We start from the raw sequence: 27,480 nt of genomic DNA, 5'->3' as shown, positions 1-27,480 counted from the left end.
AAAGTTATCAATTTGGTTTGATAAGTTGGGATTACATGAGCATGTTTATGTATTACAATTATGATCATGACTAACATAAGTTATAGAAAAAAAATAGAGTTGGCGTTTCTATCTCTGAGTTCAGGAAAAATGTACACACTATATGATCCGACGCTGGAGAATTTATACACGTCAGATAGTCTGATGATGGGCCACAGTACATGCCGGAGCATTTCAGTGAAGAAGCAAAAATTGAAGTGTACACCGAATGGTCCGACAATGGTTAGTATTGCACGCCGGACTAATTTTTTCAAAGAAGGTTGTAAGGTGTGTTTGGTGTGATTCTATGCGCCGGATCATCCAGTGAGGTTGCAAAATAGCTTCTGGTGAAGTTGTACTCGCCGGATAGTCCGGTGAAGGGACTTTGTGCTTGTCGAACTAATTTTTCCAAAGAGGTTGGGAAATTGCACGTCTGGTGACGATGTACACGCCGGATGATTCGACGATGAAGAGTTGGCAATGCCAGAACATCCGACATTCACGATCTGTCTAGGATGATTTCTTCAATAAGGAATTTTGATTTTGACTAATCCATAATGGTGTTGGTGTTGGAAATGCATATTTGTTTGTCTTATGCTGTGCAGGTGATGGATGCAACTTGATAGTCGATAGTGAAATGATCAGGGCTAACTAAGATGCTTGGTGCCAAACGATCAAAGAGGTCTACCAGAGTCAAGGGTGATCCTAGTTGTTCACATGGAGATCAAGCAAAACATGGAAGGGTGGATGAAGACGACGTGTTGACAAAATCAAGCGAGGTGGATACCAGTGCAAGTGACAAGGCGGCCCGAGGGATCGGTAGCAGGAGAGACTTGTTGGCAATCAAGATCGTAAGACGAAGTTCACGCGTAGACATCGAAGCACTTGCTTAAGGTGTAAGCAAATAGTGGTGAGTCACGCTTTGAGAAGCGTGCAAAGCGGTTTTGCGGTTTGGCCTCAAAACCATGTATGGATGGAGTACACGTGGCGTCATCGCGAAGCTTGCATCGAGATGAAGCTAAATTGTGAAGACGCCAAAGCCGTTCGTTGGACAGAACAAAGAATGGACCAAAATGCCCCGATGTTAGGTAGAATGCATTAGAAGAGATGGGTATTTTAGGAACAAGGAAGGTTAAAGGCTAAGTAGTCTCCCTAGGCCTATAAATATAGGGGTAGGGATGTATAAGAGGGGTAAGCTAGCCATTTGAGTTTGAGTGCTAGGTTTTTAAGGAGAGAGAGAGAGAGATAAGAGCTTAGACTATATATTAGATGAGAGCTTTTTGTGAGCAAAATTCTTTGTAATCCATCGAAAATAGGGCCAACTTTCATAAGCAATGAAGTTTATATTTCTTACTATACTTGTGTTCATCTCCTTCTAGTTTCTCTCTATTAGCTAATTTGCTTTGCTTGTGAGTTTTTCAGCTTTTGTTGTGATTTTTGTTTTGGTTGTTGAGCTAAAATTATTCCACCTTGTGAAGTTGTTCTTCTTGTTGCTACAGGCATAAAATTCACATACATAGTTAGTTTTGAATTCCATTGCCTCTAGATCATCAATTTGGAGAGGTTCTTCACCCGGTGCTATCTTCGTTGGTTCTAAGGTTTCTTCCTTCGAGTTGCTATCTTTTTATGGCGACGACTCCTAAAATGAGTTTCAATGGAATCTAGGGTTCACTTAAATCCATGAGAGCCATATTTCTCTTGCGATTTTGATTGCAACTTATTTCTCTTCGGTTTTTGCTACTGCTTGTAGTTCTGAGGTGTGTTAGATGAGAAAATAGGAAAAGGACATCCGTTTTGAAATAAATCAGTGAGGCACCTATTTACCCTCTATAGTCGTCATTCTCTATCCTACCTGCATCTACTCCCAAAATGTCTAGAAAATCCATATTAGGTATATCGTACACATCTCTGCCAATGAGTATCGATATTTCTCGACTACAATTTTGTTGTCTGTGCAAGGGATGACGAGTGCATAAGAGTATCTCCAGCAGGCTAGCCAAATTACACCCTCTATATCTGTATATGGAGGGTCATCCAAAAAGATTCCCCCTTCATATCTCTTCTCATTTCAACAGATTGTCCATATTTCATCCTCCATATTCAACTCTCCTATATTTTAGTAATTTTTTGTAACTAATCATATTTTGTCTGCTGGTATCCTGGCACTATATTCTGCTATTGCTCATTCTCTGCACTTTAGCAGTCTGCTGAAACATTCTGCAAGAACAAGTAAACACCCATCTATAAATAGCACTTAATTACCCATAATGAAGATGAATAAGTCCCTATGGCTATAGCCTATAGCCACTTGTATCAACTTCAGCAGTTCAATCACACATAAGATAAACTATCATGTGCTAGTCAAATACACCCTAGAACTGCTAAATGACCATACTAAAACAGGTACTCAGCCTTGCAATGCACTATCTCCTGCATTACCAGCAGACCACATACTCAATACTGCACTTGACTAGATGTCTTGGTCCCCTGAGACATCATGTTCTGGTTGGGCATATTCTAGTTTTCGGCATCATCACAAGACAGTTCTAAAATCAGTTATAGTTTTAGATTTGTGAGAAATAGCATACAAAGGAGCGTTAGGTGGATAACCTGATGATTTAATGAGAAACAATCAGATACTACATTAGTGAGCTGTACTTAGCCATAGCCAAAATCAATTTTCTACTTTTCATGTATGATTGTAGTTGTACAAGAAAGGATCATGTTATCAATACTATTAGTCTACTTCTTCGTCTCAAAAGGGGAGAAAAATATACTTCTGAAAATTTGTACTACCTACATGACCTTTTTTTAACATAATGTCACATCCATTTGCTGAAAAAAGTGACAAGAAATGGTGAGTTAATGAAGTTCTGTGCAAAGCTTCAGCAAACAAATGATAGAACCATGATTTTCAGTTCAAGCATGATTTCCACATAATGATTTCAGCATTCTGAAACTGAAAAGCGCATAATGCTTCCTGTTGTGATGACTCTTGAAGGTTGTAGAGATGCAAATCAGTTGCTGTTCAGTCAGGGGATCTAGCTGGGGCAGCAATGTCTGCAGCAACATGGAGAAGTATGTAATGAAATTAAGAAAAATCATACATGTACTTAGAGGGTAATCTCAGATTTAGCTTGAGTTCATTTTCTTATACTGGATAGATGGGCGAACTGTTTTCTTGTCATATCCAAGTATGTAACTGTCAAGTGAGCTCTGTACTGTAAGTGTAATGTGCAATTTCTGACAAAATGAACCTTGAGCAGACAGTTTGATATAAGATGTTTTGTTCAGATTTCACAAACGAGTTCATACCTTTAGCAAATCAGAGGGTCTGAATCCGCCCATTTCTGTCGCGCTTCATCCATTCTGGTCAAGAAATTTATAGAATATTTTAGAACCAGAGGCTAGTAATAATCTATGCAAAGAAAGGGCAAAGATTTCCTTAACAAAATAGTCCATTGCAAATGCCTTCAAAGATAAAGGTGAAGCCTCAAGGATGCAATACAAAACTATTTACACCACTTACGGATTTTTATGAACATGCAGCTAATTGTCCATGCTCAAAAGCAAATTAAGATGAAATGGAAAAAACTGAAATACAGAACGGAAAATAATTTCGTGTATGTGATGCATAGTCTAATTTAATAGATTTACGCGGTTTTACGATATCTGCATCACAACATAATAGTTGAACTTGTATTCTGGATGTGTCCAACTATATGGTCGTGCACCATCTAGCAAGTAGCAACAAAGATATAAACACACCCAATTTTTTTCTTGAAAATATCAGGATTAAATACCATGAGCTTTTTCTTATTGTACTACCCAATGAAGTTGAATATCACACTTATGTGTGTTTAGCGGGATGCTGTCAACCTGTGCAGTAGGCACAACAACAATCGAATTTAATCAAGTCTCCATAATGCAAGCAAAGGAAGACGAGCAATTCAATATGTACCATCTGGGCATTGGTGAGGATCGACACATTGGGGATGGCGTTGAACGAGTGTGCGTAGCGCGGGAGGGGAGGCTGGCGGAGTACTCTGGGAGGTGGGGAGTGGGGCGGGGCCGAGGAAGGGAGGCTTGGCGGAGATCCCCTTCAAGCCGGAGAGGCCGGATAGTGGCGGGAGCACATGGGTGCGACCGGCGGTTGGAGGATGGTGTGGGGGAGAGACACGCCAAGTTTTGGTGTGCGAGAGGAGGCGGATGGCGAGCCCATCAATATGGCATGCTCGACGGAGGCTCTGCTGGAGACAGAAATATACTGATTTTGGCGTTTGGCTTATATGGAGGGTGCGATAGCTACTCTTTTGGAGATGCTATAAGAGATCCTTCAGAGTGTCTCCGTGAATGAGATCCACATTGAAGGCTAGTGGGTACAGAACTTGATTTTATTTTGACTGCTGCCATTTGGACACAGACACTTTCCCAAGAATTTGCCATCATAATCTAAAGCATTCTAGACTGTCTTTTCACCAAATTAACTGTCAGATGGAGATTATTTCTGCATTTATTCCTCATGAAACTTTCTGAAACACATCGATTACAAGGAGGCTTTCAGGTCACTTACTAAACACATAAGTCAATCCAGTCCTTGCGACTGCCTATTAAAATTAACTTACTGCATGTGCTTCCATGCAGACTGCTTCCATTGTCTGTTAATGGATGTACAAATGAAACTTTGGTTTGCCTTGAGATTGATATACTTGAATCCTTTCTGGTATAATTCAGCAAGGGGGGAAAGCATGCGAAGGTATTTTCTTTACCTCAAACATGTCGGGATAAGGAGCACTAATCCTGTAGACATTTAAGCAATACAGCCAAGCATTACAAGAACAAAACAAGTAGAGATACAAGGATGTCACTGAGGTAATTTGTTTATTAACCATAAGCATGATGCTCCCATGCTGACAATGAAAAAAACAAGCAACTGCATTGTTGAAACTAGAAGTGCACTGAGCAGGTATGGACGCCAAATCAATGATAGAGAGAATCTCAAGTACTTGTTGACAAGCATGGCGTCATTTAGGTGCTACAACTACACATAGAATCACCTTTGCTACTAGCGCTCCAGGCAGTTCTGCAGGCAGACCTCAGCCTGCATTTGTACCTGAATATTAATCCTTCCTTCCTCATTCAAAAGCTGAAATCACCCAATAAGAAAGAACAACTTTGCCTAAGAAACAATGGCAGTAAATGAAACCGTAAATACCTATGCAGCCTATCCTCCAGCTTCCGAAGCCAGATTATTGACAATTTGACATGATGAACAACTCCGAATATGAGAACCCAATGGATCTTGATTCTTGAAAGGCACAACCAAAAAGGCCAGCATTCACATAAGAATGCGCAATGCAGTCACATCACCTTAAATGCTTCGGAAACCACATACATAGCCATAAACTACCACCAAATCACTGGAAAAAAGTGGCAACAGGTATTTCAATTTCGTTTTATAATTTTTTTCTTCACCAGCGAAAATACCAGAATTAGTGAAATTTTGGTTATTTTTCGTTCTCTACTCTGTGGATCCCACAAATCAATGAAAAAATTTAGAAATTAGATATTTTGTTCCCCTCTAAAATTCCCGAAATTCGTGAAATTTTAATCCCTGAGTAGCAACCTCCTGTACACAAATGTTTACTTGCCCAATGTTTTTTTAAACGGAAAAACAGTGAGGGAAGCCCTCATTGCCAGCTTTTATTAAACAACCAAGGAAACGAAAAATATATGTACAAACAAGAGAAAGAAAAAGAGAGAGGGGATATGTTCCCAATGTCCCCTCCACCCACAGGATATGTTCCTGCTCGTCAGCATTCTCGTTAAGGCAATGCTCTTTAAGGTCAGCAATGTCACCACGCCACACTGTGTGCCCTGGATGTGTCAGGATAGGAGTACCAACTGGTGCATGGTCATGAACCCATCACCCATACCGGACCACCAGTATTCACAGGCAGCTGATGCCTGTCAGCATGGTGCTCATCAGAGTTCAGCGAATGCTCCTGCACAATTAGCGTGGCCAGTGGCAGCTGCCTTTATCTTGAGGCCTTGCAGTTGCAGCACTTCGCAATATCAGATTCCAGATGCTTGTGACGAAGTCCATGAGCCTAAGGATCTCCATTTCATGTGAAGAATAGATAACATTTTTGCTGAGACAGAGCGGGTGTCAACATGAACAAAGACATGAGATGGAATTTGGGCATTCCTGGTGAGATGAGCGGGTGTCATCATGAGCAAAGCCATGGAGAAAGAAGCTGAAACAGGAGATGAGAGCATTTGGGCAGTTGCCTTGCTGACTAAATCATTATACCAGTCAGTTTGTATCCAAATTCTCAGTGCAGAACATTATCGACTAATTTAAAAAGAATACATTGATCATTTCACTGGCAGCAGAAAGATTGATGTAACTCTGAACAGATATAGTTATACCGCTAGACATAACAAAATTTAAAATTACTAAAAAGAAACTGAAGCCATTACCAACTAGTTAGGTGATATAAGTGGAGAAAGCACTTTGTTCTCATAGTGGAACATGGGTTAACTTTATTTCTCAAAGATATATCAGAACCCAATAGATTACAATATTGTACAGATGTTAAAGTGAACACCGTATTGAAATGCAGTACAGAAACACACAAACATGATACCGCAACGTTTTGCAGATCTGTCAATGTCCTCCACCACTGGGATAATATACAGCAGATGCGCTCCAATTCCGATTCCGTCACTTAGGAACCAGTAGCGTGCAGCGGGATCTCGTCATGGGACTCCACCCCGTTGGTCACCGGTGCTGCTGCGGTGGTGATCCTTTCCTCTTCTTTTTCCTCATCCGAATCCAGTGTGAACCGCGACATCATCGGCATCCCCTCCATCTGCACCTCTTTGCCCAGCAACCTGTACCCGATCGGCGGCCGGCTCGTCCTGGAGAGGACGGCCGCGTACGCGGCCGCGCCGGCGATCACAAGCAGCGCGAGGTGGCCGTTGAACTGCAGTGTGGCGACGGATCGCGCGCGGTGGTAGTCCTCGTGGGTGCGGCACTTGATGGTGTAGTCGGCGCGGCTGGCCGCGTGGAGCGCGCAGCCGTGCGCTACGGCGCTTGTGAAGAAGGAAAACCCCATCTGCACCATCCACGTGCCCTGCAGCGCCAGCCCCGCCGCGCGGGCGAGGCGGGGCGTGGTCTCTCCCGGCCGGTGCGCAGCGAGCAGGGTGGCGCCGAGGCAGAGCGTGATGGGGACGAGGAGCAGGTCGAAGTACCGGTTCTCGATGCCTGCGGCGGTGGAGGGGCGGCGGTGCGCGAAGAGGAGCAACTCCTGCGCGAACGCCGCGGCGAGGAGGAGGTCGAGGAGGGGGAGGGGCAGCGGCGCGGCGAGCGGCGCGAAGGGCGCAAGGGAGTAGAGGAGGAAGAGCGCGGAGGCGGCGAGCGTGGGGAGGGAGAGGTGGTGCGCGGAGAGCAGCGCGGAGAGGAGGCAGAGCGCGGAGAGGACCGCGGCGAGGAGGTGACGGAGGTGCAGCGGCGTGGAGTGGCGGCGAGGGAGGAGCGGGAGCGGCGGGACGCGGAGGGGCAGGGACTCGAGCGCGGCGAGGGCGAGGAGGCCCAGCCCGGCGACCGAGTAGGCGACGAGACCCGGCATGGGTGGGTGGGTGCGACCTCGACGGGAGCCGCGCCGCTTGTCGTGGCCGCCGCAGGTGGCTGTTTCCGTGTTTGGTTTTCCGGGGGGCGGTGGATCTGAGGGGGGAAGACGAAGGGTGTGGCCCAGTTGGCAGCGATCGGATCGTGGGAATAGTCTGCAGCGGTTGGGTTCGGTGGTTGGCGGCCAGCTTGCGACCAGAGAGGCCGGCTCGGTTGACGAGGTTGACCGTTCGCTTCCAGTGCGGGCCCCCGTGTCAGCTGCTCTTGGCCCCATGTGCTCGTCCGATCTGCGGGAAACGACGAGTCACGAGATAATCGAAAGCGTCTTCCAATGCGCCCCACAAAATACGTTTCCTCAAATAGAACACGTAACACTGTACACTACGTCTGCCCCATCCCCCTGGCCGCCGCCAGTAGAGATGACGCTCTTCTGCTGCGGCGCCGCCAGCCGCGGTTTCCTCCTCCCTCGCCTCCACCTCGGCCGACGCCAACCCATCCTCAACATTCGCACCACCACGACCGTCGCCTCTGCCACCGCCGCCTCCCTCGCCACCGCTTCCCTCTCGCCGCCGCAGCAGCGCCAGGTCGCCCAGTACGTGGACGCCCTCCTCGATTGGAACCAGGTCCACCCTGAAACCCCGAGCTCCTCAACTGCTCGGCACGCGGCAACGCGCTGCTCTGCGTGTCTCACTCTGTCTCATCTGTTCAGAGGATGAACCTCACACCGACGAGGCCGAGGTCATGACGCGCCACGTGGCGGACTCGTTCGCCATGCTGCCCCCGCTGGAGCGCGCGTACCGCGCCCGTTCCGCCCCCGGCGGTGGCGGCATCGACGGAGTCAACCTTATCGACGTCGGCTCGGGCGCCGGGCTCCCGGGCCTCATCCTTGCCGTTGCGCGGCCAAGTAACCACCTCTCTTTTCCCAGTTAATTGACGATGTGATGTGGTTGAGAAAGTAAAAAATCTGCATTTGGTTACTTTGGCTGTTGTAATGTGGATTTGTTTTGTTTCGTTTCAGGCTGGAGATTTACACTACTGGAGTCTATGCGGAAACGATGCACGTTCTTGGAGCATGCCGTTGAGGTCATGGGGTTGTCAAATGTGATGTAGTGTGTGACTGAGCTGAGGTAAAATGGTTTTAAGCTTCGCGTATGGTGTGAAATATGATTCATTAATCATTATAGGACTGTAGATTTTCACATTTGATTGTTGTAAGGAAGCAATTGCTTTGTTATTTAGCACATTCTTGACTTATTGACGTCTTACTGATGTAGAGGGCTGGAGTTGTACTTCCATTATCTAAAAAATATGATAAGATTTTAAATTCTTTATGCTGATTTACCAAGGTATGACTACATGGGGGTTGTGTTGTGTGGACACGTTCATATGTGCTTCTTGGTTAGAAATTGATTGGAAAATGTACACATTTTTTACGTCTACTGTGAAACCAGGCATGGTAGCATTGTTATGTATGACCATTTTACTTACATGGCTTATAGGACAGAATGTTGGCCAAAGTCTTGATTTCAGAGAAGCATATGATATAGCAGCTGCAAGAGCTGTTGCAGAATTGGAAGTTTTAGGTATGTGATATTTTGATTTCTGTTACGAGACCTGTTATAGAAATTATTTATTATTTCGTCAAAATTATCTAAAATTTCTCTTTTGCAGCGGAGTACTGCCTCCCATTGATTCGTGTTGGTGGATTATTCATAGCTGCAAAAGGACATGATCCTCATGTAAGTGTTGGACTCTTGGCCTATTTTACTAGCCGTCTGATACTGTTGTACATTCCAAGAAATTTACCAGCATAGTTTCTACAAATATATTTTGCTTACTTGGTTTAGTTCCACATATTTTTTATGCTGTAATTGCACCTTTTTTGGGGACATGAGGAAATAAAAAAAAGCTAAAATTGCAGTACAGAAATTGGGTGCGTCCATACTCAAGTTGTGAAATGGTGATGCTATGAAGTCCCCCTCCTGCTTTTTAGACTTATAGAAAGTATTGCACTGAATAGATTGTGTTCTGCATATTAGTATCATCACTCTCTCAATCTACGTAGTAGTAATGAGCAAATAACTCATATAGAGATTTTTGTCCCTTTTAAACTTAATAGCGGCTGTCCCTTAGTAAAGTTTCTCTGACTAGTTGAGTACCTGTGCGTTGCAACAGAAACAACATTTGCACACGATGACATCAAGCATATGCATAGATATTGCTTACATCAATGCATCTGAGTGATTCTCTGACCAGTGTTCTTGCCCCGTAGAAATTCAATCACATCATATTCCTCTCTGAGAATAAGAGTGAAACAGATTCAATTATCATGGCAGAAAACCACGAAATCGTGACCAATGGCTGTATATATAGATGGGTTAATTGTTGTAAGTCACCCTTGTATGTCGACAAAAAATAGAATGATGAAAGCTACATAAATTCTAAGATCACGTAGTCAAAAGTTAAGATGATAGTAAGCGTACGTGGAATCCACGTGTCTAACAAAAATAAATTTGATAATGTTGCAACACAAGCCAAAAACTTTTCACAAGAATATCGCATGGTTGGTTTTGATGCTATTCACACCACAATATTTTATCAAAAGAATTGACCAAACTACATATACGACAAGTTTAAATATCGCTTCTTTGGGTGTGCCCGGGCACACCTGGTGGACCTATTGAATAAACCCCTTGAATCAATACATTGCTAATAAAATAAGATCAATAATATTGCAACGGGTGACGAGCAAGCCAAATGACATCACTAACGAAATCAAATTTTGATCCAGCTAGCTAGAATCTTAGATGTAGAACTAAAAAAATATTACGAATCAATCTTGGATAGAAATAAGTGAAAAAAACATATATTGATTAGCATCATATAAAAGATAAATTAAGGAACATCAGTGTGAATACAACAAATTAAGGAGCCACAATGATCAGTAACATATCAAGTCACAACACATATTCATCACAAGTGAAATTAAAACTTAAGTGCTGCATATTCAGGACTCTGTTCATCACAACTCTGAGTATTCAATTGCTTAAACAAGACAAGCTACAAACAAATTGAAATTCACAAGTCTAGTCGATGCATTTGCACAATAGTCTTGGATACCATGCATAGTCTTGCTATCAAAATATAAGAGGTGAATGTCTAAGAAAATCGATGCAGTCGGTAATGTCTAAGAAAATTAAGAATTAACACATTACCCTATGAACATCTTCACCAACTTGATGACATTAGCTTTGACCAGCTCCGGTATTAGTATATGCAAATCACTTCAATTAAATAAATTATGGTCATCATTGATATCTCATAAGAGATGGCACTCAGTTCGAACAACCTTTAGTATTGGAGCTAGTGCCTCATATGGCAGGCATTTATCTTTGTTGTAAGCTGCACTCAAATGCTGACCTGCCTTATCTGATCACTATCATCTGGAACTAAAACAAGAGACATGTAGATAGATGAGGAAACAGGAATAGCTTGCCAGTTGACATACACATATATGAATTACAACCTAGCAGCATCAACACAACCTATATAATCAAATCTTTTTTCTCAATGAAGGGAATCACTTATGCATGGCACAATCAGTGTATATGAGCCAACAATGAACAATACAGGTGTCTATGCCACTATAAAATGTGTGCAAATATTCAGCATGGTTACCATTCTCATTCAACACAATTCAAACCTGAGCTAAATGCATCCTGTATTCCAATCATCAATTATTACTATCGCAATATACCAATATGCAGCTCTTAGGGAAAGTATCATCTGAACCGTTAGGTAATCACATGAAGAGTTGCATGCCAACTTATATAAAAGACCTAAAAAGAAGAAATGTATTCTCAAAATTAAAATGGACCACCTTAGCCTCAAAATCATAGCACATCCGTACCTAACTAGAGCCGCTGCACTACTCACTACCACTCTTAACAGAAGTATATTCTTTTTTACGGGAGCCAAATATTTTTACAACATATGCTTCAGTAAAAAAGATGCATTCTGAATTTTTTTAGCTCATTGTAATCCAGCACGTAACTCTACGCATCAAACACACTTCTCACTAAGCTAGGAACATACGTCAAATTCTAAAATTAACAAAAACGTTGACTTTTAAACTTCTAATACAAAACACCACGAGTCTAACACCAAAAACACACTACTAAAGAAAATGTTTTTACAGTTGGTTCAAAACCTACACTAATTCATGTACATGAATATAATTATTACTCCCTTCAACTAATTGAATGAATGGATAAGAACACCCTGTTGCCAATGAATTATATATTTCTTCATACTTTTTAAGCACACACAGTATAGAAACTACTCAACTTAACTTCCATTGCTAAGTGGTTACAAAACAAAAGTGCAAATCTGAACTAAATCCACACCAAATTTATCAATGTCGCCGTGTCTCAGTTTATCACCAAACTCCCATTAGGCTGTTATAACTAAACAACCATGCGTACTTTATCATTGGTCAAATAAACCTTATCACATACCAGATCAAGGCACAAAAAACAAAGACTGCATCAAGTATGAATTTAGATGCGCCGTTCTGGAGCCACACTTGGACATTTTATTTTCATGCCCTTGTTTCCTTGTTCTTCGCTTCTCACATTGGCAATCTCGTGCACATGAAAATTCCAAACGTTCAATAACAACCCAATTGAAAACCAAAATAATGTACAAAATTGCAAGAGAAGGCAAATCAAAATGATAAATTTTACATTTTCTGCATCAAAAGATTATTTCTTCAGCTTCTCATACCAGCCTTCTGAATAACAGCCCCATCATAATACTAACCTCTTATAGGTGCGCATCTGATGGTGTGAGTTCCCACCAGATGATTGTTGAGCTAGAGAATACTTAGATATGATGTCCCTTCAGGTTTGACGGCAGACACTGAAAACACAAGCAATTAAATTAGCCTCATAGTACACAAAAAATATTAGTCACATGTTTTTATCCTTACAAGAAAAAAGAAAAGAAAAGTTAACTGAAACCATACATTTTATTCGCCCAAGAACCTGCAGCATCACAGCCCCAACAGAGCTCACACGCACAAGCAAATACAAGCGATTCTCTTGTCCTGAACCCAAATATCATGAAACTTCTATGTGAAATTGGTTTTGTCCACGACATATAACCACATCGATTTATTGATTTGAGAACAGTTTCACAGTAAACGATCGATAGGTAGATATGTAACAGCAACACATCGACCAAACACAAGAATGGATGAACCACATTTTGCCAAAACCATATGAAAAAAGAGTAAGCAGGTAGACAATAAAGTTGGTGTTCTTTTGAACCTGGATCCCCAGCAGATCACTCTGATTTGCTTGACCCCTTGAATGCCTCGGTAAGCAGTGGAACAGGTTCCTACCAACCCTCACAATATCCATAGAAAAATTGAATAGAAAAAGCAGAGAAAAAAACTTAGAGAAAAGAAAAGGAATCATGATTGTGTGATATCACTGCACCATATCCAACTATTTTTCTTGTCGACTGCAAAACAAAATAATGGCAACGAGACCCTGAAACTGAAAATCTTGAAGTAGCAGAGTAAAACCAAGCCTCTGCCATTTACGTTACACTTTCACTGGTTTGTACAGATAGAACAAAACTACACAGTCAGTCGTGCCGAGACCACCTCTTGCTGTATTTAAGAAAACTGATGGTTTCATCAAACATGTGCAAAAGACCTGACTGTTTATCACAGGTAGAGATAAAACACACAAGGCTACCTCGAATTCCGGAAATGGACTAAGTTTTCCTGATAAATAACCAATGTGAAGTCAGGAATATACCTACTGCATGAAGCATAGAATCAGCTTGCACTTGAGAACACAACCATCTCTGAATTTCAACCTCATTGTAGCCTCCATAACCACATTGCGGGTGTAGTCGGTATTCTTCTGGGCTTCATCGAGCGGCACAAGGTCAGCTGGCAGGAACACCCTCTTTCCCCTTAGATCCGCCTCCTCCAAGGTACCCATGCTCATCTTGGTCACCATTGCTCTCTCCTCCCTGCGCTGAACCTAACACCGTGAGGATCAGATGACTACTCAGGATGAGGAGGCCGTGGATCTAAGTACAGCGGCACGATGGGAGGGCAACTCACCGTAGAGAAGTCGGATTCGATCCGCCGTCGGGAGGTACAAGACCCACTAGCTGTCATCCGATCCCTGTCCACCATCTCCTCACCACCGACCTTCAGGTGGAAGCCCTCTCTGACAACGCGACTGTTGTGGACGATGATGCAACCGACCATGGGGTTGGGGCTGGTGTGGTCGGCTGCCTTGCGTGCCAGCTCCATGCACCGCCGCATGTAGCGCCCGTCCATGTCGCCCGACTACGCCAGGCACCATACGCCGGTCACGAGCCCGCGCCTACCCCCAACTGCGAGGTGGGCGCTGGAAGGGGAGGCCATGGAGACGACGTAGATGGGGCACAGGGCAGGGTGCGGGCGATGGAAGGGGAGGAGGCGTTATGGCGGCGTGGGTCAAGCGAGCAAGAAGCGCGGCGTGGGTCGAGCGAGCAAGAAGTGCGGCGTGGATCTGGGAGAGAGTTGTGGTGATGTGGAACGAGCGAGCAGGGATCGAGACACGTTGGATTGCGTGTTGATAGGGCGCTGATGATGTGTGCGGACGGGAGGACGCATGGTGGCGCGAGTGCGTGCGGAAGGTAGACAGACGATGGTTTGGGTGGACGAAAGATGCGGGCGGACAGATGAAGGGGCGGGCGGACGGAGGAATTCAGTAGAAACGTTTTAAGCAGTAGAGATTTGTAGAATATTGATGTATTGCAGTTCTATTACTATTTTGCTTTTTTTACCATTTAAATAGTAAATTGTGGAGTGTGATATCCATGTTGATTGAAAGGCAGACACAACTGTTGACCCCATTCCTTTGCTAATTCTCATGCAATCATGTTGCTGCAATGCCTTCCACTTCCAGACTTGTAGGTTTTGATAAATGTTAGATACATATATTGCTCTGTGTAATATCCCCAGACTATATGGGGTTTCTTGTATATTATCACTTGTACATGTATATATATACTAGCCTAGGACCTCTAGAGAATACAAGTTGCTATTCTAAACATGGTATACAAAGCCAAAAATTAGGGTTAGGGGTTCCTCTTCTCGTGTGTTGCAACTTCGTGCATCTATTCCTTTCGGCTACTGTTCATCGACGGTATGTCAGATTCTTTGTTCTACACACGTCTCCTCCATAGACCCGCCTTTCCCGCTGCTCCCTCGGTCGATGTGCTCATCGGCTGTTCTCCTGCAGTCGATCTGCAGCCACACTGGCATAATCGACGCGTGCTGCCTTGAATCAACCCGTCATGCCTGATCCTTCACGTCAGCCGCATGATTCGCCCGTTGGCCGCGTTGGTCGCCTCGCCCCGTCGCGCCTCCGATCTCCCCGCGCTGGCTGTGGGACAAGCCGACCTAGCTCGGCATGGCTCTATCGCCTCCTTCGCGTTGGTCGCCCAAGGGCACGTCGACCACCTTCTCTCGGAGCTGCTGTTGTCTCGAGCCTCCGACTCAACATGTCTTAATCGGGCTGGTTGCCCGATCTGTGGAGGTTTCCTTAAAGACTAGCGCTTGCTCGTGAAGTAAAAAAAAAAAAGCATTTTTTTTGCAGCAGCTCACCACTATCTTTTACACTCTCGCTATCGACCACCGCTACCCTTTGCGCTCTCGTCGTCACTTGTTATGGCCTCGCTATTGCTCGCTACTACCTTTGCGCTCTTGCTGTCGGTCGCTGCTCCCCTTTGCGCTCTCGTCGTTGTTTGTCACCTCTTCAGGATGTCGTCGAGCATCGTTTCAATTCCTCGGTGCTCGGTAATCTTTGATGGTGCCAACTACCGGGACTTTGTGTAGCATATGCACGTTCACATGCGTAGCCTTCGTCTTTGGGATGTTCTATGTGGTGATGTTTCTTGTCCGTCTTCTCTAGAGCTTCCGACGGAGCCTGTGCAGTCGTCTGTTGACAAAGGAGACAATGCAGCTATAGACATTGCCACAATGCTTATGAGAAGGTTGTCTCCTCCTATCAGAAAGCTTTGGAGCAATACCGTGATCGGTTGTCTAACTGTGCTCAGTGGATGGATGATGATGCTCGTGCAGCGTCTATTATGATTGCTAGTGTGGAGCATATATTTTCATCTGAGATTGTTGGATTCTCTACTGCCTTTCAGATGTGAACTCATATGTGTCAGATCTATGAGCCGTCTGGGGATGCTCTCTATATGTCTGTTGTTTGCTAGGAGCAGTCTCTTCAGTAGGGTAATGCTACAGTTGATGTTTTCTATGCTCAGATGTCAGATATGTGGCGTTAGTTGGACTCTCTTTCTGTTGCTGGTTGCCATTCTTATCAGTACTTTTTCGATTTGTCTTCATTAGTTCGTCGTGGTCTTTTAGGGTCTGTCTTAGGAGATGCGTCCTTAGATTGTCAGGGTTGTAAACTTGGTAAACAGATTTAGCTTTCTTATTCTCATAGTTAGTCAGTGTCTCCACGTCCTTTTGATATTGTTCACTCAAGTGTATGGGATCTGGCTCTTTTTGTTTCGAAAGGGGGCCATAGATACTATATTATCTTTATAGATGATTTTTCTCGTCACACTTGGATTTATTTCATGTCTTCTCGTAGCGAAGTGTTATCTATATATAAACGGTTTGCCACTATGATTCACACTCAGTTTGTATATTTGTGTTTTTTGTGCTGACTCTGCGGTTGAATTTTTTCTAGTCATTTTCATTCCTTTCTTGCTGAACAGAGTACGTTGTCTCAGTTCTCCTGCCCTAGAGCTCATGCTCAGAATGGTGTTAGAGTGTAAGTATCGTTATCTCCTTAGACTGCTCGTGCGCTTATGCTTGCCTCTTCAGTTCCACCTCATTTTTGGGTTGAGATGATCTCCACTGCCACGTATTTGGTTAATATCCAACCCTTCTCTGCCTCAAGGGTGAGATTCCTTTTGAGCGTCTATATGGATACCTTCCTGACTACTACTCTCTGTCTTTTTGGCTGTGTTTGTTACGTTCTTCTTGCCTCTCGTGAACGTACCAAACTGACCGCTCAATCTGTTGAGTCTCTTTCTTAGCTACAGTGCTGAGCATAAGGGTTATAGGTGTTGGAACACTGTTGCTCATTGGATACGTATTTCTCGAGATGTTACTTTTGATGAGACTCATCCCTTTTATCCTCATACCTCTCCCGCTACTTCAAATTCCTTGGTCGAGCCATATTCTATTCTCACTTTTCCTGCTACACCCATAATTGTTTCATCTTCTCTTCCCTAGGCACCGTTGACGTCTCCTCCAGTTATGTCTTCTTCGGTGCCTTCCACGCCTTTAGCTTTCACCTCACATGCTCATCCTCCATTTGGTCTTGTTGAGTCTTTTCCTTCTTTTATCCTGTTGTGCCGCTTTTTGATGAGCCTTCTTATTCTGGTGATTCAATGCCTTCTTCCTCTCCTCGCTTCTCTTTGTGGTCGCCATTCGATTTGTCCTCTAGATCGGTTTTGCTTTGCTGGTGCTATTCCTGTCGAGCCGTCTTCTTACCGTAATGCTGTTGCTCATCAGGAATGGCAGCATGCGATAGTAGAGGAGCTTGCTGCTCTTGAGCGCACCGGCACGTGGGATCTTGTTCCTCTTCCTGCACATGTTCATCCTATCACATGCAAGTGGGTCCGTAAGGTTAAGACTCGCTCCGATAGTTCTCTTGACCGTTATAAGGCTCATCTTGTCGCTTGTGGTTTCCAGCATAAGCGTGATAGTGACCACAGTGCGCACTCTTCTTGCTATTGCATCTGTGCATCACTGGTTTATCTCCCAACTTGATGTCAAGAATGCCTTTGTTAATGGTGAGTTACGTGAGGAGGTCTACATGCACCCACCGCCAAGGTATTATGTTCTTGAGAGCATGGTTTGTCGTCTTCGTCGCTCTCTTTATGGTAGGGATGGCAATTTATCCTGATTTCCCGTTTACCCATGGGTAATTACCCGAATAGGGTAGGGTATGAGTAGTATTTGGTACCCACAAGTACGTTTGTGGGTAGAAAATACTACCTGATGGGTAGACGAGTACAAGTATGCGAAACATGTATACCCGTATGGGTCTATGACAAGTGGGCCCTTTTTCAAACCTTAACATTTCACATCATATAAATACCTTAGTTCCCATCTCTCTACTATTCAACCCCTACCTCTGCCCGACTGCACCCCCCACACCACCCCGCCCCTCTTCATCACGCTACCATGCGCTGGTCAACCTCGCCGCACCAGGTAGGCCAGCCCTGTCACGTCGGCTAGTCCCGTTGCCTTGCCTCGGCCCCTGGCCGCCCCGCCCTATTGCACCGCCACATCACGTTGCCGCGTAACGCCGCCACCACGCGCAGCCCCATTGCGTCGGCTAGCCCAGTCACGTCGCCCCACCACCCTGTGCGGCCTCGTCCTGTCCCGTCGCATCGCCACCCTATGGGTAAACGGGTATACCCACGGGCGACGGGTACCCGTGAGCGTTTAGGGGTATACCCGCAGACGAGTAAAAAGTCGACAGGTATGGGTATAGGTTAGCACTACCCATACCATACCCATTGTACCCGATTGTCGTCCCTACTCTATGGCCTTTTGGTTTGAGTGTTTTTCTTCTGTGATCACTGCTGCTGGTTTTTCTGCTAGTGCTTATGATCCTGTGTTCTTTATTCACACTTACTCTCGTGGTCGAACTCTTCTTCTCTTGTATATTGATGACATGATCATTACAGAAGATGATTATGAGTATATTGCTTTTGTGAAGGCTCGTCTCAATAAGTAGTTTCTTATATCCAATCTTGGTCCTCTTCGTTATTTTTTTAGTATTGAGATTTCTTCTACTTCTGAGGGCTTCTTTTTTTTAACAAGAGAAGTATATTTAGGATCTTCTTCATCGTGCTTCTCTCACTAATGAGCGCATTGTTGAGACTCCATAGAGCTTAACCTTCAGCTTCGATCCACTGATGGTGAGCCTCTTGCTGATCTCACTTGCTATCGTCATATAGTTGGAAGTCTTGTTTACCTAGGTTTCAATTGTCCTGACATTTCTCATGCAGTGCACATCCTCAGTCAGTTCGTTTATGCTCTCATTCAGCTCCACTATAGTCATCTTTTACATGTTTTGCGCTATCTTCGTGGGACTATCTCTCGTCGTCTCTTTTTTTCACGCTCCAGCACTTAACAACTTCGTGTTTATTCTAATGCTACTCTGGGCTAGTGATCAATTTGATCGCTGGTCTATTTCTGCCTACTGTGTTTTTCTTGCTAGTTCTCTCATTACTTGGAAGACTAAAAGGCAGACCATAATTTCTCGTTCTAGTGCAGAGACTGAGTTGCGAGCCATGCCATTGTTGATAGCGGAACTCAGTTGGTTATGGTAGTTATTTGAGGATTTTGATGTTTCTTCTCCAACACCTACTCTTTACTCAGACAGTACATGTGCTACCACTATTGCTTCGGATCCGATGAAGGATGAGCTCACCAAACATATTGTTGTTGATACTTCTTACATACAGATATAGTTACTGGATGAGGTGATTGTTCTTCAGCATATTCTTTTCGAGTTTCAGTTGGCTGATTTCTTCATGAGGGCACGGAGTACAGCTCAGTACAGGTTTTATCTCTCCAAACTCGGCGTGGTTGATCCCCATGAGTCTGAGAGGGGGTGTTAGATCCATATATTGATCTGTGTAATATCCTCAAACTATAAAAAATTCTTGTATATTGTTACATGTATATGTGTATATATACTAGCGAGCCGGGAATACCTATCAATAAACATAGAATTTGTGGTAACATAAGCCTCTGTTTGGCTGTCAGTTTAATCGGTGGGACCTCATGGTCAGCGGACGGCTGTTATATACTTAAAAGAACGTGCTGCTCCAAAAAAATACCCTCGCCTTCCAGGTATTTCCCATGTGCCATAAAAAGTATCTCAGTTTAGAAATTTTTGTAATCTGAAATGTTCCATTGGTCCCATCCAGGTACTCCTTCTAAGATGCCATTATGAGAAGCGTGTCATTGTTGTAGACTTTTTTTGCGATGATTAAAAGCTGAAACTCCCAGTTGATCTAGTCCAGGGGTCGTCTACTGGAAGATGTGTTTGCTTAGAAGCATGCAAGAGTTGTGTCGCCTTGAAATCAAGTTTTTTTCCTTACTCAAATTCTAGTCAGTAGTTGAGCTCCGTTGAACGACACTGATGGGTTTATTATTGTTCCTGTAACTGTCAAATCTGGAAATGTTCCAATTGAGGTACCAGTTGTATCAATCTCTATTCCTTTCATGACATTCTTTCTTGTAAGCAATAGCGAAATGTTTAGTGTTGAAAAGATATTAGCAAATGAGGCCTTTGGGAGATCTGTGCTATTGATAATTGGATCAAGACATCGAGCCGTAGTCCTCAACTGCTACGGCTCCAAGTTTTTCTTATGCCATCATGAATTGGTTGACCTTGTCCATATTTCAATGACTCTTCTGGACTAGGGCCAACTTGAAAGAATTTATCTTTGTTATGTACAAATAACATTATCAAACGCTTATTGCTTCAACTCATGCACATGGGCACTATCATTGCTCTCTCCTTAACATCCTTCCTTGCCTGCCTGTGTCCCTGTACCAACTTGCCGAAGCCAACATTAATCTATTCTAACCAAACAGAAGCAAGAACTGAGAAGTTTCATCCCATCTACCTTTCCAGGAGCAAGTCACGGCACATAAGCCCTATCACCAATGCAATAACCATTTCACACACACCAAACATGAGACTCATTCCCCAACTTGCCGGCTGACCAAGTAATCATCGTTGGACTTGTCACCATTCAAAGCATAGGCGAGTTGTGTAGCCTCATCCATTCTGCTCACAGCTTCCCTTCTTACCGAAAGATTGCAATGGGCAACAGCATGTGTCCTCTCCTCTTTCTCCTCGCCACCACCGCGGTGGTGATGCTCGTCGTCGCACCAGTTCCATCAATGTCTGCCGATTTGCCATCCGGTTTCGCGGCCATCACGTCCAAGCTCCCCAACCCATGGTCGGCCTTCCAGAATCTCACCGGCGGCCACTTCGGTGAGGAGATGCAAGGCATCGCCAAGCTGAAGGACTACCTCTCCCACTTCGGCTACCTCCCTGAGCCGTCGTCGACGTCTGGGTTCACGGACACATTCGACGTCGACCTGGAGGAAGCCATCAAGGTGTACCAGCGCAACTTCGGCCTCAACATCACCGGCGTGCTGGACGCGTCCACGGTGGCCCAGATGATGGCGCCCCGGTGCGGCGTCGCCGACGTCATCAACGGCACGTCCACCATGGGGGGCTCGTCGCACGTCCACGGCCGGAACCTCTACTCCTACTTCCCGGGCTCCCCGAGGTGGCCGCGCTCCAAGAAGAGCCTCAAGTACGCGATCACGCAGACCTCCGCGACGTCCATCGACCGGGAGACGCTGAGCCAGGTGTTCGCGCGCGCGTTCGCGCGGTGGTCCACGGCGACGACGCTCAACTTCACGGAGACCGCCTCGGCGAAGGACGCCGACATCACCATCGGGTTCTACGCGGGGGACCACGGGGACGGCGAGGCGTTCGACGGCCCGCTGGGCACGCTGGCGCACGCGTTCTCGCCGACAAACGGGCGGTTCCACCTGGACGCGGCGGAGGCGTGGGTGGCGGTGGGCGACGTGTCGCAGGCGTCCTCGGTTGCGGCCGTGGACCTGGAGTCCGTGGCGGTGCACGAAATCGGACACCTGCTCGGGCTGGGCCACTCGTCGGTGCAGGGCGCCATCATGTACCCGACCATCACGTCGCGCACCAGGAAGGTGGAGCTGGCCTCGGACGACGTCGTGGGCATCCAGAGCCTGTACGGGGGCAACCCCAACTTCAAGGGTGTCGCGCCGCCGGCCACGACCACGAGCAGCCGGGACATGGACAGCGGCGCAGCGGGCGCGCGCTCCCGGCCGTGGGGCGCGTTGGTTGCCGTAGCTCTGGCCGCTGGGCTCGTGGTAGCGTTGTAGTAGTGATTAGCCGTTTCCCGGCTGACCATTTTACTCCGATCTGCTCTCTTACTCTTATGCTGATTTGGTTGGTAGAGTAATTTGTGTTGTTTTGGGTTAATTCTTGTGTGCATTGGTAGACACATGTGATTTACTTGCTACATACATATGGACTATAAAATTGAAGGTTACTCCATTAAAAAAATGAATCGAATCTTATTGAGGAGGAAATGGTCTGTGAGATGGCACTTTTGTCGATGTTCGTGTTTACGGGTTGGTGACGCCGAGATGAGAGCGGAACGAATCTGCGTGAAACGACGCGCTGACGCGTATTTGCAGTCCGTGTCCCTTGTGCGATTCGGTCTCCGGTGAGTGGTGAGACGGCTGACAGCTCTACCGTGCTGATGCCGCTCAAAATTCAAAATTAGACACTATATGAACGTATTTGTTAATAGATAATATATTATCGTATTTGCAATTTTAACATTTATATTCGACATATTATTTGCCAAAAATAGAATTTCGGTGCATCGTACGCTGAAAAACTATGAACCCAGTCATATTCGGCACACCGTATAGCCCATATTCCGCACACGGTGTGCCAGGACACTGATTTGCTTTGCTCCTTTTTCTGAGCCAGGGTTAGGGCAACTGACTCTTATTTCTATGCATTCTAAGACAAGAGTAATAGATATGGTGAAGATAAAGCTGATACTGAGAGAAATTTTGTTTATATGAAAAGAAATTTTAAAGACCTAGTTCTTAAAAAAGAGAAAATAAAAATAACACTAAGCATTGTGAGGTATGAGAATTAAAAACAGAATTTTTTGAAAAATGTGATGAGACAAATAAGAGATAGTAGCTGGAGATACTCTTAGAAGCAGAATGAATACAGTCATACATGGCTTCATTTTTGCCTGAAATGTTTAACTAGGCTGCTTAGGAATGTTGGTTGCGACAATTACCGGACAATCTTGCACTTGGTGCTGGTGAGTTTACCGCTGCTGGCCTTTTTGCTTGTTTGATGAAAATTGACAAAAATCCTACCACATTGGCTTTGAGTCAAACCAAGAGATTCTTTTTGTCGGACAAGGTGGCTTCTGGCAATGGGGTAAATTTTGGGATTTGGTCTCATGTATTTGATGGTTTGAGTTAGATCGTATTCACAGTGTGACAGTGAGCTTCTCTATTTTCTTATCCATGAATTTTATTAACGCTTTTATGGTAGGCTATGAACCCCTTCGGCGGGTTCTGCTCCTAGGCATAGTTATTGAGACCAGACCAGCAATGGAACCGGCAAGACTCGTTTCAATGGTTCATTGGTCTGACTTGTTGGACCACCGGTTCAAAGCGGTTTAAAACTATCTATCTATGTTTGATGAGTCTCATTCACAAGTTGAAGTGCGGCCAGTGGTAAGCATCCTCATCGCTATGAGTTTGAACCCCGCTCATGGTTTGTTTTCCACCATTTTCTTCCTCGCGCACACTTTTACTCCCTTCGGCATGTGCGTGCGCCCCATCGATGCGAGACACAGCGGCTCGAGCCAGGTAATTTTCCTCTGGTTTCACTCAAAACCGGGCGGTTCAGTGCACAAGCGGTCTTTTAATCGAACCAGATCGGACTAGCCTTCAGTTCCGGATTTCCCTGGTCAAACCGGCGGTCCGGTGTGGTCCAAATAACTAGGGTGATTCTTTTGTCCGAGGCTCCGGATAAGTTCGTTTGGAAGTGATCAGTCGATCAACAATACTTCTCGGCGGCAACTTACAGAGCTTTCTTCCATGGCCAGACCGAGCTTCCCGGAGCCAAACAACTTTAGAAGACGATGGCGCCGGCAAACAACTTTGGAAGGCGATGGAACTCGGTCGTCTTTTTTCCTCTATTGTTGTCCTTTGCTTCCCTCTTAATGAAATAACACGTCCATGCATGTTCTTGAAAAAAAAATATTATGCTCCTACGTCACCGCATGTCCTGGTGTTCACGGTTTGGGCTTCAGGGCCATTACTTTTGGCAAATTTGTGTTCCTCGGTGAATTTTGGCTAGGTGACCACCGATGGTCGTTTAGATGTCACATGTATTCCGGCGTGGTTCCAAGGTGCTCGCCCTTACGACAATTCAAGGTTGGAGACCCTTGTCATCGTGGGTTGGAGGGCGGGCTCGAGCTTTGCGTCGTACCATCATGGCGACAAATAGCAGAGAACACCAGAAGAGAAGAAGAGAAGAGATCCAGGATGGACTTCCATTGTATTTTCTTATATTCTTTTAGGGTCTTTTCTGTAAATCAATGATGTATTGTTCATCAGTTTTAATATAGTTATAATCCCTTTGTAAAATATGAATAATAAATATGGTCTAACCTGAAAGGATCTAATGGTCTAAGAGAGGTGTGAATTAGGCTCTAATTTAATTATTACAAATAAAATCTAAAACAAGCAAACAACTTTAGCCTAGATAAAAAATAAAGCAACTACAAATACCAAATTAGATGGAACTTTAACTTGCATGAAGTAAATGCTCAAAGTAAATGTGGGAAAGTAAAGAGATGGGTAAGAAGACATCGAATTTTTTCCAGATATCTCTAGGAGTTGGCACTCCCCATTAATCCTTGTTTGAGTATCCACTAAAGATATCACTTCCTCTTGAGCTACCAAGACTCAAGTGTTCTCTAGTGATAGTCACTTCTCTATCTTCCGATTGACGGGCTTCAAACCAAACACAAAGTTTTTTCTTATGGCTCACATAAGGACTCTAAGAGCTCACTAAGATACTTCTAATCACCAAGACTGACTAGATGTTGTTAACCACTAAGAGTAACAAATTAATAGCTTCACTTGACCCAAATCAAGCATAAGCTACAACTGGATGCACACTTGCTACGCTCCTTGCAATAATGATGTTCTTAATATTCAATTAAGAACTTTACAAATCACTCTAGTGCAATCCCTTGCTCTTGATATCACACTAAATATTTCAGCTCTTCTGGATGACAAGAGATACTAAGGAGACGAAATAGGAGGTATATATAGGCTAGAGATCCAAAACTAATCGTTGTCTAACCATCCATATTTTTCGTGAACGTCGAATCATCCAGTATGCACAGACTCTAAGCGTCGGACCATCTGGCGTGTATCATCCATCCAAAACTAGTAGTTACTGGCGATTACAACTCTAAATACTCTGGTGAAACCTCCGATGTATGCGACGAACCATCTGACGTGTATAAGTCTTTTTTTCACTCAACATAAACCTTATGGACTTTACTCCGGCGAAACATCCGATGTATACGCCGGATCATCTGGTGTGTATACGTCCATTTTTGTCAGATCCGACCAGATTACACCCGGTTTAATCGACAATAAAGTCGATTAAAACAGAAGTAATCCCGGTAGTCCCGATATATGCTCAACAAAACCCAAGATCACAGCATATACCGTTTACAATATAGTTTCATCACAAGATATGAACAGAGTATAAAAGTTTTAACTTTTATTACAGACCTGGTTTCGAGTTCCAGTTTCTACTTAGATCAGAGGTTTCATAACGCAGCAGAAAGACATACTTTCCAATTATTTTTTTCCTTAACTGAATCGAAATTCTACGACTGATGCGAATGAAACTCAAGCATACTCATGACCGAGAGCGCGGCAATTCGAATTGATCTTGCACCCTGCAAGAGGGTACATCTTTACCCACACAACTCGGGTTCATACTCTTGGCCCCTGAGACAACATTTCTCATATCCGGAACTACCCACTTGCACTTGCCCCTACGGCACCGGGGTTACCGCGAGCGTGTCCCGGATACCTCTGGCTTTCTGCCACCTTGCATCTCCACGTACTTTTTCTACGCATAATAGGGATGCAAGGCAAACGTCAGCACATCATACGATAATCGGCTTATCTTACCATTAGATTGACATATGGAAGTACAGAAAGTTCTCAAGCCAATGGCACCAATGGACGGTTCTTAAATGATATAAGCGGTCTATGGCATCCTGGTCTCCTCTCCCGAAATACCCCCGACACCTGCTCACATCTCGTCTCAATTTTTTTCCAACTCATCATCCTAACATATCATCCTTTTGTAACAATAGTTGAATATCATCGCTCGACTTCTACCGATGACCTATGTAAGGCTAAGAAATTACCGTATCACTTTTAAGTTGGACCATGTCATGAAAATACCCATAATACAAGGATCAGGATTAACAATTTTATCAAGGCAGGTGTAATGCAACAAATAGGTTCTGCCTGATTCCCGACATCCACTCCTTATCACATGCATCTACGACATATAGCAAAATCTAACAGATTGACCAACTGTTTACCAAAACATAGGAGAGATATGATAGACGTTTGCCTGGTGCTTCCCTGATGCTTCCGGCACAACACTCACAGAACTCCGCTTGTTCATTTGTGGTTTCAACCATGCGACATCCCGAAGCGTCAGTTTCTAAATAAAGATGATAGTGCATCACAATGAGTATGATGACATGCAATAAAAGATGCTCCACAGTGCATGAACAAAAGTAGAGATGCAATGCATCATGACATGAGCTTAATGCATTAAGGATTTCCTTAATTTAAATTATCGTCAAACATTTAATAATTTCCTAATTAATTAAGCATAATACCAAGCTTAAACCTAATTAGAAAGTTAATTATTTTAAACATGAATGTGAACATTTTTAATGAATAGGGCATAATATAATAAGATTAACAAAATTAGTTTTATCAATTTTGGAGTTACGAATAATTAATTATGAATTAATGAAGCTTAAACATATTTCATAACCTAAAGAACTCTCAGCACATATTTCATGGCTCCTAGTATTTTCAACATGTAGATTATGATCATGTAAATCTAACAAAATTGGTTTCACAATTTTTGGAACAATATTCGATTTCTATGCATTCTATAATTTTAGCCAACTTAATGACATAACAATAATACTATTTCATGATTTCCGAATTAACCAAATATTAAAATCCCTAATTACTTTTTGTACCGGGGCCAAGCTAACCTCAGCGCCTGACAGCGGGCCCGAGCGTTTGGTTCCGTGACAAAATCGACCTAAGCTACTGCTAGCATAGTGTCGGCTATGGTGGCAGGCACAGCGCGGTCCGCTGGCAGCGAACGTCGGCTTAACAGGCCCTGCCGAGAGCATCTACAGCATCTATGCAGGTGCATGAACACGACAGCCTGCCTCTTGGCTGAGGGGCCCAATGGTAGCTCGGTCAGCAGTGTGCACACAGGGGCGACGAAGGCACGAACACCGTGGACTACCGCGCCGACGACGAGCAGAAGAGACAAGGACGTGCGCAAAAGCTCTACGAGGGTACGGGGGAGCTCACCGAGCGCTCAAATTAGAGAAAAGCACGGAGGAGCAATGGTGTGACACCGGGGTGGCGGAAACTTGGCCGGAGTTGAGGAAGACGGCGTGGCAGAGCTCGATTTGCACCGGAAAAGCCGGGAGAAGCGGTGGAGAAGGGCTCAGTGAGGCTCCTCGAGCTTCTTGGTGGCTGGGAGGGCTCAACGACGACAGGGCTCCAACAGATTTGAGCGACTGCATGCGGTGTGTGCATGCAACTCTGCTACGTGGAGTCCGGTTGAGAGAGAGAGAGAGAGAGAGAGAGAGAGAGAGAGAGAGAGAGAGAGAGAGAGAGAGAGAGAGAGAGAGAGAGAGAGAGACGAGAGAGACGAGAGAGAGAAAGAGAGACTGAGAGGAACAGATATAGACGGCGGTCGATGCCTCTGGAGGCCTCGGTGCTGTGGCTCAGTTTTCCGGTG

At 44.6% G+C, this 27,480-nt stretch overlaps 3 protein-coding genes and 1 long non-coding RNA gene across 6 annotated transcripts; 2 read left to right on the top strand and 2 right to left on the bottom strand.

Moving 5' to 3' along the window:
* Positions 1-2,902: 2,902 nt before the first annotated feature.
* Positions 2,903-4,302, bottom strand: LOC133883312 (uncharacterized). Its single transcript, XR_009902855.1, has 3 exons — positions 3,980-4,302; positions 3,334-3,387; positions 2,903-3,078 (listed from the first exon to the last, which is right to left on the bottom strand). It is a non-coding gene; the product is annotated as an uncharacterized LOC133883312 (long non-coding RNA).
* Positions 4,303-6,544: 2,242 nt separating this feature from the next.
* On the bottom strand, positions 6,545-7,797 carry LOC133930547 (uncharacterized). The gene has a single exon (XM_062377209.1). It carries the CDS (start codon positions 7,650-7,652, stop codon positions 6,750-6,752), a length of 903 nt encoding a protein of 300 aa, XP_062233193.1. The 5' UTR covers positions 7,653-7,797; the 3' UTR covers positions 6,545-6,749.
* Positions 7,798-7,930: 133 nt separating this feature from the next.
* LOC133930198 (uncharacterized) lies at positions 7,931-9,895 on the top strand. The gene is made up of 6 exons (XM_062376871.1): positions 7,931-8,274; positions 8,361-8,555; positions 8,670-8,752; positions 9,156-9,234; positions 9,323-9,390; positions 9,827-9,895. Exons 1-6 carry the CDS (start codon positions 7,983-7,985, stop codon positions 9,893-9,895), a joined length of 786 nt encoding a protein of 261 aa, XP_062232855.1. The 5' UTR covers positions 7,931-7,982.
* LOC133930548 (metalloendoproteinase 2-MMP-like) lies at positions 9,148-21,813 on the top strand. 3 transcript variants are annotated; one of them, XM_062377212.1, is made up of 5 exons: positions 9,148-9,234; positions 9,323-9,390; positions 19,283-19,400; positions 19,533-19,619; positions 19,697-21,813. In XM_062377212.1, exon 5 carries the CDS (start codon positions 20,601-20,603, stop codon positions 21,711-21,713), a length of 1,113 nt encoding a protein of 370 aa, XP_062233196.1. In that variant the 5' UTR covers positions 9,148-9,234; positions 9,323-9,390; positions 19,283-19,400; positions 19,533-19,619; positions 19,697-20,600; the 3' UTR covers positions 21,714-21,813. The 3 variants fall into 3 exon arrangements, with proteins under 3 accessions (XP_062233196.1, XP_062233195.1, XP_062233194.1); XM_062377211.1 differs by lacking the exon at positions 19,283-19,400; XM_062377210.1 differs by lacking the exons at positions 9,148-9,234; positions 9,323-9,390; positions 19,283-19,400 and adding an exon at positions 9,541-9,611.
* The last annotated feature ends 5,667 nt before the right edge of the window (positions 21,814-27,480 follow it).

This window comes from Phragmites australis, chromosome 10, assembly GCF_958298935.1.
Source record: "Phragmites australis chromosome 10, lpPhrAust1.1, whole genome shotgun sequence".
In the NCBI taxonomy this organism is placed as follows: Eukaryota; Viridiplantae; Streptophyta; class Magnoliopsida; order Poales; family Poaceae; genus Phragmites; species Phragmites australis.
This window is presented reverse-complemented; position numbering and strand designations above follow the sequence as displayed.

Coding starts and splice junctions, on each gene's coding strand:
- LOC133930547 (XM_062377209.1), bottom strand. CDS start 7,652: ATGCCGGGTCTCGTCGCCTACTCGGTCGCCGGGCTGGGCCTCCTCGCC.
- LOC133930548 (XM_062377211.1), top strand. CDS start 20,601: ATGGGCAACAGCATGTGTCCTCTCCTCTTTCTCCTCGCCACCACCGCG.
- LOC133930198 (XM_062376871.1), top strand. CDS start 7,983: ATGCGCCCCACAAAATACGTTTCCTCAAATAGAACACGTAACACTGTA. Junction 8,275..8,360: donor CCCTCCTCGATTGGAACCAG/GTCCACCCTGAA, acceptor TCATCTGTTCAG/AGGATGAACCTCACACCGAC. Junction 8,753..9,155: donor AGGTCATGGGGTTGTCAAAT/GTGATGTAGTGT, acceptor CTTATAGGACAG/AATGTTGGCCAAAGTCTTGA.